At 60.7% G+C, this 15,267-nt stretch overlaps 4 protein-coding genes across 9 annotated transcripts in view; 2 read left to right on the top strand and 2 right to left on the bottom strand.

Moving 5' to 3' along the window:
• The first annotated feature begins 132 nt into the window (after nucleotides 1-132).
• Nucleotides 133-1,527, top strand: MXD3 (MAX dimerization protein 3). The gene is made up of 5 exons (XM_082063702.1): nucleotides 133-349; nucleotides 428-457; nucleotides 546-654; nucleotides 739-904; nucleotides 979-1,527. Exons 1-5 carry the CDS (start codon nucleotides 147-149, stop codon nucleotides 1,086-1,088), a joined length of 618 nt encoding a protein of 205 aa, XP_081919828.1. The 5' UTR covers nucleotides 133-146; the 3' UTR covers nucleotides 1,089-1,527.
• Nucleotides 1,528-1,622: 95 nt separating this feature from the next.
• PRELID1 (PRELI domain containing 1) lies at nucleotides 1,623-3,679 on the bottom strand. Its single transcript, XM_082063701.1, has 5 exons — nucleotides 3,467-3,679; nucleotides 2,874-3,099; nucleotides 2,681-2,794; nucleotides 2,333-2,411; nucleotides 1,623-1,898 (listed from the first exon to the last, which is right to left on the bottom strand). Exons 1-5 carry the CDS (start codon nucleotides 3,556-3,558, stop codon nucleotides 1,762-1,764), a joined length of 648 nt encoding a protein of 215 aa, XP_081919827.1. The 5' UTR covers nucleotides 3,559-3,679; the 3' UTR covers nucleotides 1,623-1,761.
• A 28-nt stretch (nucleotides 3,680-3,707) lies between these two features.
• On the top strand, nucleotides 3,708-6,243 carry RAB24 (RAB24, member RAS oncogene family). Its single transcript, XM_082063705.1, has 8 exons — nucleotides 3,708-3,877; nucleotides 4,142-4,210; nucleotides 4,280-4,358; nucleotides 4,471-4,538; nucleotides 4,654-4,753; nucleotides 5,146-5,196; nucleotides 5,295-5,357; nucleotides 5,817-6,243. The coding sequence occupies exons 1-8, from the start codon at nucleotides 3,761-3,763 to the stop codon at nucleotides 5,879-5,881; spliced, it is 612 nt and encodes a 203-aa protein (XP_081919831.1). The 5' UTR covers nucleotides 3,708-3,760; the 3' UTR covers nucleotides 5,882-6,243.
• Nucleotides 6,244-6,300: 57 nt separating this feature from the next.
• NSD1 (nuclear receptor binding SET domain protein 1) overlaps nucleotides 6,301-15,267 on the bottom strand; it is a 60,955-nt gene continuing 51,988 nt past the window's right edge. For 4 of the 6 annotated variants that reach the window (XM_082063696.1, XM_082063695.1, XM_082063700.1 and 1 more), the window contains exon 23: nucleotides 6,301-14,572. In XM_082063696.1, the coding sequence (XP_081919822.1) occupies nucleotides 12,327-14,572 (2,246 nt within the window). In that variant the 3' untranslated portion in view covers nucleotides 6,301-12,326. The remainder of the gene's footprint in view (nucleotides 14,573-15,267) is intronic. The other 2 variants (XM_082063697.1, XM_082063698.1) reach the window with 2 other exon arrangements.

The following is a 15,267-nucleotide window of genomic DNA, read 5'->3' on the forward strand; positions in this document are numbered from 1 at the left end:
GCCGAGCGGCAGGGGGCGGGGCCGAGCGGCAGGGGGCGTGTCCCGCCGCGTCCCTCCCGCCGATTCAAATTTGAAGCACGCGCTTTCCCGCCCGAATTTGTTTCCCCGCCGCGCTGACGTCAGCGCCGCGGGGCGCCCGGCAGCCAATGGGCGCGCAGCTCGGCCCGCCGCCCGCAGCCATGGAGCCGGCGGCCACCAGCATCCAGGTGCTGCTGCAGGCGGCCGAGTTCCTGGAGCGGCGGGACTGCGGGGCGGCCGCTCCCCGGTACCCGCCGGGCCTGGCCGAGGCCGAGCACGGTTACGCCTCGCTGTGCCCCGCGCGGTCCCGCCGGGCCGTGGGCAGCGTCAGGTGAGCGGCAGGGCTGGGGAGGAGGGGGCTGGCGGCGGCCGGTAGCGCCGGTTCTGATCCCCGGGGGCTCTCCCGCAGGTCGGTGCACAACGCGCTGGAGAAGCACAGGTACTTGGGAGCGGCGGGACCGGGGGTGGCCGTGCCCGTGGTCTCCCGGGGCTGACCACCGTGTCGTCCCTCTCCCCTCCGGCCACAGGAGAGCCCAGCTCCGGTGTTGCCTGGAGCGGCTGAAGCAGCAGGTGCCGGCAGGGCCGGCCCGTCCCTCCACGCTGAGCCTCTTGCACCGAGCCCGGCTTCACATCCAGGTGAGAGGGTGGCCCTGGCACTGGCCCCAGCTGGAGTGCCCTGAGTGGCAACAGGGCTGCTTATGGCCCCCTGGATCCCCGCAGAGGCTGGAGGAGCAGGAGCTGAGAGCCCGGAAGGCCAAGGATCGGCTGCGTAATCAGCAGCGGAGCTTGCGTCGGCGGCTGGAGTGGCTGCTCTCGCCCGCCAGTGGGGAACGGGCGCGGGCTGACAGCCTGGACTCGTCCCAGCTCTCGGAGCCCTCCGAGGGAGGTGAGTGGCGTGCGAGTGGGTGGGTAGGGAAGGTGAAGCTGCCAGGGCTTGACCCAACTTCCCCCGCTGCCCAGAGGATGTTGAGATAGAGGTGGACAGTGTGGTGTTCGGAGGGGACCTGCTGCCCGGCTTTGGAACCGGGAGGGACCACAGCTACTCCAGCCCCTGCAGCCCCACATCCTGACAGCGCACACAGCCCGCCCTGCTCTGTCTGCCTCCTCCCTACCCGCCGCCCGGAACGCAGCCTCCTCCGCTGGGCTCATCACGCCTGCCTGGGGCAGGGCCCACGGGCAGGGGCCAGCACCCAGCTTCGCCCCCTGCAGCTGGACTGCTGAGCGGTGCTGGCCACAGCGCTGGGCACGCTGGGCTGGCAAGACACCATGGCACCCACTGGAAGAGGGACCAGCTGTCGTGGGGACACCCTCCCATCTCCCCTGGGCAGGCTGGGGGCCAGGGGCCACCTGGCATGGGGCAGCACAGCCCCAGCAGATGCGGCTCCAGGAAGGCTCTGCTGCCACGGCAAGCCAGGAAGGGGAAACGAGTGCATTAAGCAACCTGCCTTCACGCCCCCAGCCCCGGCTCTGTTGTACATACCCAACACTATTCTAGTAAAGGCACTTAGTGAAACCCACACCTGTGTCTTGCCTGCAAGCCCAAAACCCTGGCAGCGGAGGGCAGCACTGGGCTCTGCTCCGGGCCAGCCCCAGCCAAATCAGAGTTGGGAGTAGATTATTTAATGATAATTACATCTCAGAAAGGGTCGAACAGCAGCTGATTGTCAGACTTGTACAGTTTCTTTAAAAATATAAAACCCAAGGAGGCTCCTATCTGTTCTGGCGCAGCCGGTGCCTGGCCCCTCACACATACTGCTTCTTCTTGGTGGCCGCCTTGCTCGCCAAGTCCTTGGCTTTCTCGGTAGCAGCCAGAGCTGTTTCCTTGGCTTTCTCGGTTGCTTCCTTGGCTGTCTCCACCAGTGTTTTGGACGGAGCTTCTCCTGTAACATGGAAGCTGTTTAACCCAGCCCCAGCAGGTCCCCGCCCTGCCCCAGCACAGGAGTCTTGGCTGACGCAAACTGGATCGGCCCCATCCCCTCGGGCTGGGGGTGATTTGCCCACGCAGGGGGAAGCCGAGCCTGGCGCTCCTGACCCGCCCGCGTCAGGGCGCAGCAGGAAGGGGAACTGCAGGCATGTGACTGCTGCCATATTACGTCCCCTTCCTGCCTGTGTTCCAGTCCTGTAAGTGCTGCCTGGCTGTGCTGCTCAGGATGAGCTGGCTGTGCCAGGACGCCTGAGCAAAGGCAAGGGATGAGGATTTTGCAGTGTGATGAGTTCAAGCCATGACCTCCCTGTGGACTGGAGTGTTCCCAGTGTGACCTGTAAATCCAGGAGACCCGTTCCCGTCAGCCCCAGCCTGCCCTCAGGTGCTCACCTTGCATTCTTGCTAACACGTATTCAAATCCCTTGGTGCTCTTGGTCACATTGCTTTTGAACCTGGCCAGACCAAACTCCTGCAAGGGAAAAATCAGTGAAGGTGCAAGCCCAACCCCCTGATCACACACAGCCCCCAGGCCTTTGTCTCTGCTTGACCAGTCCCAAACACACGGTAGGCTCATGCCCACCAGCAGTGATGGTTCTGGGTGCTCCTGACCTCACAAAGATGGGGGGAAATGGTGGAAAAAACAGCACAGGGAAGGGGTAGAACAGGGGGGAGCAGCAGTTTTAAGGCTCCTCCCAAGAGAGGGTACGCAGCACTGCTGGGGCAGCTGGCAGCACTCACCTGGACAGCCCGTGAGACGCCAAACAGGCTGGAAGAAACCCAGGCTTCCCGCTTGACCTCGGTCCAGTTGCTGTTTTCCGGGTTCACCTGGTACACGCAGCGCTCCTCCACCCTCTGCACGAGGCACAGCCCAGCTGTGGGCGCTGCCCGCAGCCTGCAGCCCCCGGCCGCGCACCCACACACAGGCACCTACCATGAGACGTGCGTGGTTGATGTTCCAGGTGAACGTGGTCATGGTTCGGTTCTTGGGGTCCACAATAGAGTCCTCCAGGATGTAGACGGAGTGGGCGACGTTGGCTGGGAAGAAGTGCTCCGCCCAGCGAGGCATACGGTTGGTCTTGGTCAGGAGCCGCCGGGAGAGCAGCTTGTGGTCCGCCGTCACCTCCCGGTGCACAATGTCTTCAGTCAGGACATGTTTGCTGGAACGGGGTGGGGGAAGAAAACATCAGATCCTGCTCCCAGCTAAAACCCCCCTTCCCGGGCTGGGAACCGCCAGGCTCTGCGTGGGGGGGCAGGGGGAAAAAAAGCCGTGGATTTAAGGGAGAGGGGGAACCAGCTGCCCCCCGGGAACGGCCGGCGCGGAGCACCCAGCCCAGAAGGCTGTGGAGGCAGCGAGCAGAGGGCCCGGCCCCGCGGGGCACCGGGAACGGGCTGGCGGGGGGAAGGGCAGCATCTCGCGGGGTCCGCCGGGGGAGAGGGTGCGGGGTGGGCGCTGGGGAAGGGGAAGGAGGGCGGAGGGCCGCGGGGAGGCCCCGGGGGGTGGGGGGGGTGCAGGCCCCGACGCACCTGTAGGGGTTGGGGTAGCGCTGCCAGAAGGCGGCGAACACCTGGTCCCAGGGCCCCTTGAGGACGCCCAGGCTGGCGCAGTACTTCCCCATGGGCGCCGCTCAGGGCCGCGCCGCCGCGCCCGCTCCGGCCCGCGCCTGCTGGGCGGCCGCCATGCGGCCTCTGCCCGCCGCCTCCGCCCCGCCGCGCACTTCCGCCTCGCCCCACGCACTTCCGCCTCTGGCCCCGCCCCCCGCTGCCTCCGCGCCGGCCCCGCCCCGCCCGGTCGCGGCCCCGCCCCGCGGCGGCGCGAGGATGAGCGGGCGGCGGGTGGACGCCAAGGTGGTGCTGCTGGGGCAGGAGGGCGTGGGCAAGAGCAGCCTGGTGGAGCGCTGCGCGCACCGCCGCTTCCGGCCCGGGCCCTACCAGAACGTGAGTGACCGCGCCGGCCCCGGCACCGGCCCCGGACGGGCCGCCCGCGGGCTGGGCTCCCCCGTGCCCGCTCCTCCATATGCCCGGGACGGTGCCCCCCGCGTTCCGCTCGTGCTCCCGGGATGGCCCCCTCGTGTCCTGTCCCCTCCCCCGTGTCCCGGGACCGTTCCCCCGCGTTCCCAGGCCGTGTGCCCCCGCACCCCCGGGCAGGATCCCGCCGCGTCCCCGGGCCGATCCCCACCGCTGCTCCTCCTTGTCTTCCAGACGATCGGGGCCGCCTTCGTGGCCAAGGTGATATCGGTGGGGGACCAGGCGGTGACCCTGGGGATCTGGGTAAGCGCGGGGCCAGGGGCTGTGCCGTTCCCGGTCCCCCGCACCTGCTGAGCGCTCCCCTGTCCCCAGGACACGGCCGGCTCGGAGCGCTACGAGGCCATGAGCCGCATCTACTACCGCGGGGCGCGCGCCGCCGTGGTCTGCTACGGTGAGCACGGGGCTGGCGGCCGGGGGCTCCGGGCAGGGCCGGGCCGGCGGGCGGGCGCTGCAGCGGGGGGTCGGCAGACCAGGGCGGGACAGGTCTCACCCTTGTCCCTCAGATCTCACCGACAGCAGCAGTTTCCAGCGAGCCAAGTTCTGGGTGAACGAGCTGCAGAACTGCGAGGAGGTACCGGCCGGGCTGGAGGCACGGGGGGGCTGCGGAGCCTCACCGGAGGGGAACGGGAGCCGGTGGTGGGGTTGGGCCTGTGGGCACATCCCTTCTGCCCCTCTGCCTGCCCCAGGGCTGCCGGATCTACCTGTGCGGCACCAAGAGCGACCTGCTGGAGGAGGACAGGAGGAAGCGCGGGGTCGACTTCCACGACGTGCAGGACTATGCCGACGGTACGTCCGGGCACCGCACGGGACCACGATGCTGGGGCTGGGCAGTGCTGGCCCCTCCCAGGCTCCCGCAGCTCCAAGCAGGTGGGGGGCCTGGGGAGTATGGAGCTGCAGCATCCACGTGTGCCTGGGGAGCACGAGGGGCTCTGCCTCGGCCCTGGATCCACAGCCCGGCTCCCTGCGCGCTGAGGCGCTGGCTCTGCCAGGGACCTGCCTGGGCACAGCGTGTCCTGACACGGGCAGGCATGTGACCAGCTGGGCCGAGGGGACAGCGCGGAGCTGCCCTGTGTCCCGCCAGCTCGCTGTCACCAGCCGTGCCCCAGGGGTGACTCTGGGGGAGCCAAGCCCATGGCGCTGTGTCCTGCCCCTGGTGCCAACCCCGGCCCTCGTTGCAGAGATCAAGGCAGAGCTCTTCGAGACCTCCAGTAAGACCGGCCAGAGTGTGGGTGAGTAGCCTCCATGCTGCTGATGGTGCATGGGCAGGGCTGGGGGGCTCTGCCTAGCGCTGGGGCTGCTCACACCCACCCTGCCCGCCCTCCCCCAGACGAGCTGTTCCAGAAGGTAGCCGAGGACTACGTGCACTTCACCGCCTTCCAGGTGATGACAGGTGAGGGAGCAGGATCCGTCCTTTGCCACGCCGGGGGGCGCAGGTGCTGTGGAGAGGATGAGCACTGCAGGTCTGGCAGGGCCCTTCCTTGGCCCCCAGCTCGCTGGGGCTGCCGCAGGTCCGTGCGGGGGTTGTCCTGCAGAGACTGGGCCCCATCGCGGTGTCCTGTGCTGCTCGGGCCAGGCTCAGCTTGGCCAGCCCGCCCTGCGGGGCTGTGGGTGGCCCTGGTGCTTGGGCCGGCAGGAGCCTCGCCCGGCTGCGGCACCGGCGCTCAGCTCTGCGCCTGCCCAGGCACGCTCAGCCCGGCTGTGCCTCCAGCGCTGGGCCGTGCCATAGCCGTGAGCCCCACCGCTGCTCTGGGGGGACACCAAACCCCTTCCCAGGGACCTGCAGCTTTTGGGCTCCGCGTGGCATGGAGCTGTGGGCTGCCAGCAGCTGCCTGCCCCTGCTCTCTTCCAGAGGAGAAGGGCGTTGACCTGGGCCAGCGGAGCGGCGCCTATTTCTACAGCTGCTGCCACCACTGAGACCTCCTGCCAAAAGGGAACTGCTGCTCCCGGCCGGGCAGCCGGCCTGCACCACTCCTCTGGATTTTTACCTGCTGTGTTTTAGCTGTACGGGCCCGTCGCGGCACGCAGTCCATGGACTGACTGCTCTGCTCCGGCGTGCGGGGTGGTGGAGGCTCCGCGCAGCGCCGGAGCCGTGGGCTGTCACCCCGGGACCCTCTCCCCGCCTCCCGGTGTTCAGAGGAGCTGCTGCCCCAGTCACTGCTGTGGCCCAGCAACAGCCGTTAACTTATTCTCTCGAAGATGCTGCCTGACTCTTCACAGCTTTATTTAAGCATCTTCTCTTAAGGTGTACAATGTAAATAAAACGCATTGTGGTCTGAGCTGTGTGAGGCTGTCGGGCCCCCCCGCCCCTTGGCGAGACAAACCACAAGAGGACATCAAGAGTAAAGTTAAACTTTACTTTACAGTAATTTTTCATCTATATACAAAGAATTACAGTACATGTTCTGGGAGCACCTGGGCAGGGCAACCCTCTTTTCATTATAAGTTTCACATACACAGCCAACAGTCTAAGGGGAGCAAAATGAAAGTAATCAATGGTCCAAGACTCTCCCCTCTCCCTCTTCTAAAAATAATATACATGCTGGAACTATGTAGGTTTCTCCCACCTGCTCTGGCATCCCCGCTTAGAACCGACAGAGGAGTCCTGGCCAGGGCCAAGCGCCCACGCGTCCCCCACGCAGCGTTTGCTCGGGATGGCCCCAGCACCCCAACTCCTGCCCTCTGGCTGAGCCCGTGGGATGGGACCCCACGGGGGCTCCCCCAGCGTGGGGCTGCTCGCACCGAGGCTTCCCCGCTCCAAGCAAACCTGCTCGTGGCCTCAGCACAGCTTGTGCCGCTGCTTGAGTGCAGTGACACCTCCTGCACCCCCCCGCCGGGGCCCCCAGCCCAGCTGGCAGCAGGATTGCAGCTGAGAGCATGTGGCACCGGAGGGCGGCAGGGGACAGTCGAAGCCAGGCGCGGTATGTGACATCGGGTGTGTCGCGAGGCGCTGGAGGTGGTACCAGAGCTGAGCAGGGCCAGGAACGCCACTGCCTGAAGGAGCCGCTCCTGCCTGCCCGCGCCAGCACACACACCTGCCATCCTCCCCCCCGCACGGCCGGGGCCACCCCCAGCTCCAGCCACCTTGAGCCTCCCGGTGCTGCTGCTTTTCCTTTTCACAAGTTCCCAGTGTCTAAAAAAATTCACAAAACCCAGTTCCTTGAAGTCAACAACTTGGAAACATCAGGGGAAAAAAAAAAAAAAAAGCAAAACAAAACACAAAAAAACCCAACAAAACAAAACCAAAAACTGAAACCAGCTCAGTACCAAACGGACACAAAGAACATGCAGTAGCGGACGCCTGCCTTGCTTCACGTGGCTCCACTCGCTCCCGGGGCCCACTGGCACGCTGGTTTGGGTCTCAAAACCATCATAAACCGAAGGAACCGAGTCACGCCTCGTCCCGTTCCTGCCCGCACGCCGAAGCCCAGCCCCGGCGACCAGGGACGGGAAACCATCCCGCGGGCCGAGGGCCGCGAGTCCAGCCCTACTGTGCTAAGCTGCCAACGGTTACAATAGCACCACAATAGCCCAAGTGCTTCGCCAAGGGCAAACTGGTTAAAACTTTACCTTGAAATAGGACATAGCAACACCCATTTCTCAGATTTCCCTAGGAGGTAGATTCAGTGCTGTAGGGACTGTCCATCACCGCCACTTCTCCAGCCCAAGCTCACACACGCTGTCCCCCTGCACCGGACTTGGCTTAGGTCGCTTTTGGAGGATCCGCAGCAGAAATATTGTCCTTTCCCCACCTCCTGCTAAGCGAGGGCGCTGCCACCGCGCCGGCGGGACTGATGAAGCCAGGCAAGCGGCAGAGCTGTCCCCACGCTCCAGCATCCCACCTCCCAGCCCCGGGAGCCCGGCCCTGCCACCAGCATCACCACTGTCACAGGGGATTCATTAGCACAGACAAAGCCCGGGGGATCAAACACGGCGTGAGCCCTCGCCGGCCCCCTCTGTACTCTCGGAGTAGCTGCACGGTTTGCCACTTTGCATTAACACTCACTGGCTGGCAAAGGCTGAAAGCCTCATCAGTTAATTTTAGGGCAAAGCACATTACAAGCAGGTTACAATTACAGTTATTCCAAACATCAAGCAAAATCCAAAGTTAAGGCTGAAATTAAAATATAAACAGAAGGTGTTGAAGGTCTGAGGTTTCTCAGTCCCCGGGCAGGATCGGCGCAGCACACTCAGCTCAAACCGCTGCCGACGTGCATCAGGGTTACGGTTGATTTGTTTTTTTCTTCCTTTTTCTGTGGAGCTGAAGCTCTTCTAGCACCCTAAATCCATATTATCTCACCTTGGTATGTTACTGTCCTTCAAACATCTCTCTCATCTCCTGAATTTCAATAAGTCACACCTTCAAAGCGAAGCCTGTGGCTGGGGGGGTTTAACCCTGAATTATAACACATACTCCCACAGTACCACCCGGACACTTTGTGCATTGAAGTGAATCTGGTTCTTGTGGGGTTTTTTTTGTTAAATAGGAAAAGTTTTAACTCAAGAAGAGCAATAAAGCAAGCTACTATCAGCTAGTTAAGTATCTGAAGATGCGCAGTATGGGATTATCCCTTAAAGCGGTTGCTTTTTGGCTGGATTTGCCAGTGGGCACCAGCCCAGCGAGCGGTGCTGATGGGACGAGCCACGCAGGACAGTGCCCGCTCCCCTCCGGCCCCGTGAAGCGTTTGTATGGGAGCAAATCCTTCATCCCTTTCGGAACTGGGAAGGGGGATCCATTCCTACAAGTGGGAGTGGGCTCGTGACCCTGGGAAGTTCCCGTGAGCCTCCCAAGGACAGCAGGGAAAGGGACACGGCTCTGAGCACAAATCATCACACCCTTGATGCTGCTTCTACAACTCTCACAACAGCGAATCAACACAAGAGTCACCTCCTTCCCACCTTGTGTGCAATTACACCTGACCCGAGACTGCTGGCGGCCAAGGGATCAGATCCCTCCAGCACAGCGAAGCCCCCGCGCCCCTCGCCAGCCCCAGCCCGGCGCAGGGAGCAGAGCTGCACAGCGTCTCTCCCGCAGGAACCATCCGCCAGGGGTTTGTTACCTGCTGCTTTCCTCTACGTTAAAAACACCCCAGTGATTCAAACTGGCAGAACTCCAAAGACAGCAATGAACCGCAGAAGAAGAACCCGACTCGGTCCGTACAGACATCTCCCTCTTCTCCTCCAAGGCACCACCAGCAGCTGCCACCAACAGCCACGATCTCCTCAAGTGCTGGAAAGCCCATATTTCCTTTCTAAGGGGCTGTGTTGCCTGGAGCTGCTTCCCATTTCTCCCTGCTGATGAAGGCAGGCATGTGATAATAATATTGTTTGCTTACTCCCACTGCTGACAATGGTGGGGTGGGCAGGACAGGGCTGCCAGGCCCCATCTCCACACCTGGCCAGGCCCCACTGAGGTGACCCAGCACAGCCACTCCCACCAGCACCCCTGCAAGCCCCACCAATGCCTGAAATGCCATCCTGACCTCACAGAGCATTGCCCAGGGGCCCAATGAGCATGAGGAGGGATGAGCAGCTCGCTGGCTTCTACCTTCAGTTGCATTTCCAAACACCAACTTCACCGAGCAGCCTCCCAGCTACACTGAAGTCAACTTTCCAGCTGGGAGGTCGCGAGCCAGAAACCTGGATCCTTGTGGAAAAGGCGTGAAAGGAGACAAGAAGAGAGGTGGGGTACGGTCAGACGCAAGGAATAAGGCTGTGGGTTTGCAACGCCATGCAACAGTTAAAATCCACGTTCACTGTTCAAAAGAAGCTTTAGGGTAAGAGCCTGCTGCGTGGAAGGTGCTGCTGTGAACCTCACACCCTGTTACATGAGCACATGATTTATAGAAATGATTTTTCAAACCTGCACTTACGAGAATCCATTGAGAACTTCTCCATTTTACAGATTTAAAAAAGCCTGCACCAAAAATATTCACAGTTTATTTTTCATGAAACAAGTAGCTAAGTGAACACGTGACAACGCGAAGCGGAGGTGGACAGAGCGGCGCGGGTACTCTGGTTACAGCTGCAGCTGGCTGGGCGGCTGGCACCGAGGCAACCCTACTTACACAATCTACATGACTAAGTCCAGCTCATGGGAAGGCCTATAAATGTAAATTCAAGATTTATTTTCCTTCTCACACATGATAAATACTTAATATACTGAACCTCATGACCATTTTAAAATTTTGTTTAAAAAAGTTAATGAATGCCCTTAGATTATCTTCTCTCTCAATGGCTCTGAGGAGTTGTCCTGATTCCCTTTGTGCAGGAGTCACGCAGAAACACAAGCTGCTTGCATTTTCCCAGTTTCAGCAGCAAGCAGGAACCAACCTGCCAGTCTTCCCGGAAAAAAACATCACACAGTAAGTTTCCATAAGCCATAAAGCTTTTTGACGTCGCTAGCTATTCTACAGAGGATCTGAAATGATTCGGACTAAAGAAGAGATGCACCATAGCACTGGTGACGTCCCCTCATGCCCAGCACACCCAGCCTGTACAGCAGGACGTTGTCAGGAAAGGAGAACGGATGGGGATTTGTGTCAGTACAAGCGTCTGCCTCCCTCCATAGAACACCACAAAGCTCCCGACCGCCTGCTCTGGGAGCAGCGGCATTTGCAAGCCAGGCGGGAACAAGGACGTGCTCCCGAATCGCAGGAGAGGGTCGGCCTGGAGCCACGTGCTCCCATTCCTGCAGGGACCTGTACAGAAGGAGAAGGACACACGGGGCTGCACAAGGCTCTGGTGACATGAACAAAGACCCGAGGCTGCAGCACCCGGACTGGCAGAGCTCAGGAGCCGCAGAGGTAACGCGCTGTGAGAGCGGGACGGCGCTGGTCAGCAGCGTGTCCTCGGCAGGACACGGTCCCCATCACGGGATGCCCGTCCTCCTCCCCACTGCGAGGGTGCCGGTGGCTGCCAGACACTCCGCAGGTCCCTGGGACTCTACTGTTTGCCCTGCAAATACCGCAGCCAAGTGAACTTCTGCCTCAACGCTCTCAGCAGGTCTAGTCTGGACGCCAGCCTGACACCCACCAGGTACTCAGCATCTCCTCAACTGGAAAAAGGAGAAGAGGAAACAAGAAAGCCAGCCAGGTGCTGGAGCCCATCGTGTTCCAGTGTGAGAACTACTATTCAGTTGGAAGGACACACGCGCGCACACACATGCACACCAATACAGTCCAGTTAATTCAAGTCTCCTTTGGTTGTAGAAGAGTTAAGCCAGAAGCTACCCAAGGGGAAGGCGTCGAGATGGGTCCCGATTCAGCCACGGCACCCTCGCCTCTGCGCTGCGCGGTGACCGGGACGGGCTCCGTTTGCAGCTCAGCGGTGCACCCGCTGCCAGGAAGACCAGGTGCAGCGTGAACACGTCCTGAACACGTCTGAGGGGAGAAAGGACCGCTCAGTCTGCTGGCTCCTGGTGACGACACAAGTCAAGAAGAGACTGGATGGAAATTTGAAAGGGAGCACCCGCACCCTGCTGGGACGGTGCTCAGCACCTCGAGGAAACGCCACTCTGCCCTGCTCTGCTATTGCTGCTTTACAGGTCACAACGTTTTCAAATGCAGGAGACACTGCATGTACTGTGCTAAAGGACTAAGACACAAGGATGACAAAACAGCCAGATGGCTTCTTCCAAGACCTCCTTTCCCTGACCTCCTCCAGATTCCCTGTTTCTCAGGCCTGGCCACCTGCAGTTTTGTACAAAGGAGCCTGAATGGATATTGCCTGTTGCTGGAGAAAACTGCACTGAGCTCCTCTCCCAGCTCCGCTAGAGACAATACCTGTCCTTCGGTGACCCACGCACGCCGCATGTCCCAGCGAACGTATGGACCAACCTCGAAAAGCAACACCCTACAGGGACAGAGGCCAGGGCAGACGACAGATAAACCCCTTCCCTCTTCCACAGAGTCCAGCAAGGGCACACACTGACTGCTCAGCGCCTGATCCCTGGAACACCTCTGGTCCTGGGCAGCCTGACAGATCTGCTCCCTCTAAACACGGTAACGAGAGCGAGGCCCCTGGCTGTACCGGGGAACCCGCCTACAGACCTGAAGCTCGAACATGCTGAATCAGTAATGTGACTATTCCAATGGAATTGGAGATTTTTTTTTACCCAGAGTGGACTCTTTATTTCAGCTTTACCATTTGTAAAAGGAAGAGGAAAAGGTCACAGATGCTCTCTCCCTTCGGCTGGGCCACACTCAGACTGTGAATGTCCTTGCTCACGTCATGAGAGAATACGGATGGGATGTGCACGGGTCAGGGGCTGGGCTCAGGGGAGTGAATAAAAAAGAAACAAAAAAAAGACCCCCTCCCTAAACATTAAAAGACTGAAACCTGTCTCCCATATTCACCAACCTCACTTTGGCTCTGAGTCGGCCAACTCATGACAGACAGAATCCTGGTTACAGGCCAGCGCTGTGTTTTGTTCAGGCAAAGGGTCCTGGCCCCGAGGAGTCTTTGCTTTTCCACTCAGCCAAGAAATCTGGTCAATTGTCTGAAGGTTTGTGACAAGCCACTGCATCTGCTCCGGGGGCACCGGCGCTTCCCTCGCTGGCCGAGGGGTCTGCTCAAACGTACGCAATCGCTCTGATGTCCAAGGGGTTTGCTCTGTGGGGGCTGAGGCCACTTCCCAGCCAGGCTGAAGGGTCGGCTCTGGTAGTTTCTCTGCTATCCGGGGAGACTGCTCTGCAGGGGTCAGCGCTTTTGCGGTGGGCCAGTGGGTTTGCTCATGCGTCTGTAGTTTCTCTGTAGGCCAAGGTCCAACATGCATCACCGCCTTCCCAGCAGACCAAGAGATTTGCTCCCCAGCTAACATGGTCCTCTCTTTCTGCTGGGGACTCAGCTCCACACCTGGGGCTCCTCTTTCCTTCGGCTGAGCGTTCTGGTCGACAGGCCGCAGCGCCTTCTCCGACAGCAACAGCCTCAGTGCCGACGCAGACGGAGGTTTGTCCAAGGCTTGAGGCCGAGGAGCCACGGCAGCTGCCAGCTTGTCCGACGCCTGAGGCCACGGAGCTGTAAGAGTGAGTGGCCTCTCCAAGAGCTGAGGCCGGGCCACCCCGGAGCCAAGAGCCTTCTCCGAAGGCAGGACCCGCAGGGCCGCAGAGTCGGCAGCCTTCTCCGGAGGCAGCGGTCGCAGCACCCCAGGGGCCAGCGCTTTCTGTGTGAGTGGGATCCGGAGGGCCCCCGAGCCAAGAGGCTTCTCCATGGGCAGGATGTGTGGTGACCGGGAGCCAGGAGCCTTCTCCAGAGGCAGGGGACGGGGCGGCCCGGCGCTGGGAGCCTTCTCCACAGCGGGGACCCGCACTGCCCCGGAGAAGGAAGCCTTCTCTGGAGGTGGGGGCCAGGGCACAGCCGATCCAGGAGCCTTCTCCATAGGCAGAATCCGTGAAACCGGGGAGCTGGGGACTTTTCCAATGGGCAGAGGCCACAGGACCCCAGCACCGGGAGCCACCTCTGATGCTGGGACCTGCGGCACCATGAAGCCGGGAGCCTTTTCAACAGACTGAGGCTGCGGACTCCGGGCAGGAGCTTTGTCCAGAGGCTCAGGCTGATCGGTCGCAGGAGGCTCATCCACCAGCTGGGACTGCAGGGTCCCTGCCACGCTGAGAAGTCTGTCCGACAGCTGAGGATGCAGGCATTTCTCTGGGAACTCCTCCAGCAGCTCAGGGTGCTGGCTCCCGGTGTCAAGGAGAGACTCGTCCGATAACTCCAAAACCTCGGCGGCAGCAGGAGGCTCGTCCGACAGCTGGAGCTGCAGGGCAGCAGCGGTGACAAGCGACTCATCCGATGACTGTGGAGTTCCCGGAGGAGATTTGCTCGGCAGGTCAGACTGCGAGGCGTCACCGGAGGACTCGTCCAGCGGCCACAGCACCGCGTTGGTGGGAGGTTTGTCGGGCTGCTGAGGCCTCAGCGCTACAATGATGGGTTGCTGCTTCTCTGGCTGCAGCCTCAGGGACAGGGCAGCCTGGGGCTTGTCCGACGGCTGCAGGCGGAGCGACAGGGTGGTGGGAGGTTTGTCCGAAGGCTGCAGCCGGAGCGAGAGGGTGGTGGGGGGTTTGTTGGATGGCTTCAGCCTCAGTGACAAGGTAGTGGGGGGTTTATTTGACGGTGGCAGTCTCAGTGCCAGGGTGGCAGGTGGTTTATCTGGTGGAGGCAGCTTGAGGGCCAGGGTGGTGGGGGGCTTGTTTGAGGGCTGCAGCCGCAGGGCCAGGGTGGTGGTGGGCTTGTCTGACGGCGGCAGCCTCAGTGCTAGGGTGGCGGGGGGCTTTTCTGGAGATTGCACTCTGAGGGCCACAGACTGAGGTGGGCTGTCCAGAGGCTGAACGCTCAGGTCTGTGTCTGCAGGGAGCTGCTCCGGCGGCTGCGTGTCCTCGCCATTAGCCAGGGCTTCTATGGGAGGCACATACTCACGGATTTCTCCTGGCTCCAGAGGGTTAGGCCCGCAGGGATCATGCTCTGTGCAGCTTAAACGTCCATCCAGCTTGGAGATGAAGAGCATGCCTTCCCGGTGCTGCTTGCAGAAGGACCTGGGGCACATCTCGCAGAAGGAAGCTGCTTCCTTACCACACACATCACACTGATGCCACGGGCACTCCCATTTTCCTGCAGCACAGACACAGGAGAAAAGACAGGCCTTAGGAGGGGTACACAGGGAAGAGACAAGGGGAACACCCCTGTAATACTCCCATACAACTCTACATGTCATCCTCAGTTTCTGCCACAGCTCCCAGGTACTTGCATCCCTGGAAGCAATAAGAGCAATGATAATCATGACAAACACAAGCCACGGCAGGGCAGGTCAGGCCAAACGCCCATCTGGCTCCACCACAACACTGACAGGGCACCCAGAGAGGTGCAGAGACCCCCAGCTTGCACGCCCCCGCGGCTCCGATTCCCACAGAAGACAGTAGCAATATCTGTGTATAGCACACCAAATGGTCTTTTAAAGTAGATGCGTCAGGTTCATCTAAGTCTTTGTTAACTCTGGGCCAACAACCTCCCTTCCTGTTTATCAGAAAGAAGAAGTGAGAGGGCAGTGATCACAAGGGAACAAGTTTCTGTTGTCTTTGTACTAAAGGCATCTTCTTTAAGCTCTGTATATGGCCATGATAAAAAAATACTGCTTATCACAAAGGCAGGCTGCTCCTTGAGGAGCTCTGCATCCACGTCCCATCTATTCACCACCAGCATCAACATCATCATGAAGAAACACAACAAAATAAAACCATTACAGTTCAGAGACCCCTTTTTTAAATTTTCACTTGTAGATGATCTCAGTGGTTCGGCCCCAGGCTCCC

This window comes from Streptopelia decaocto (genome assembly GCF_964273445.1).
Source record: "Streptopelia decaocto genome assembly, chromosome: 12".
Lineage (NCBI taxonomy): Eukaryota > Metazoa > Chordata > Aves > Columbiformes > Columbidae > Streptopelia > Streptopelia decaocto.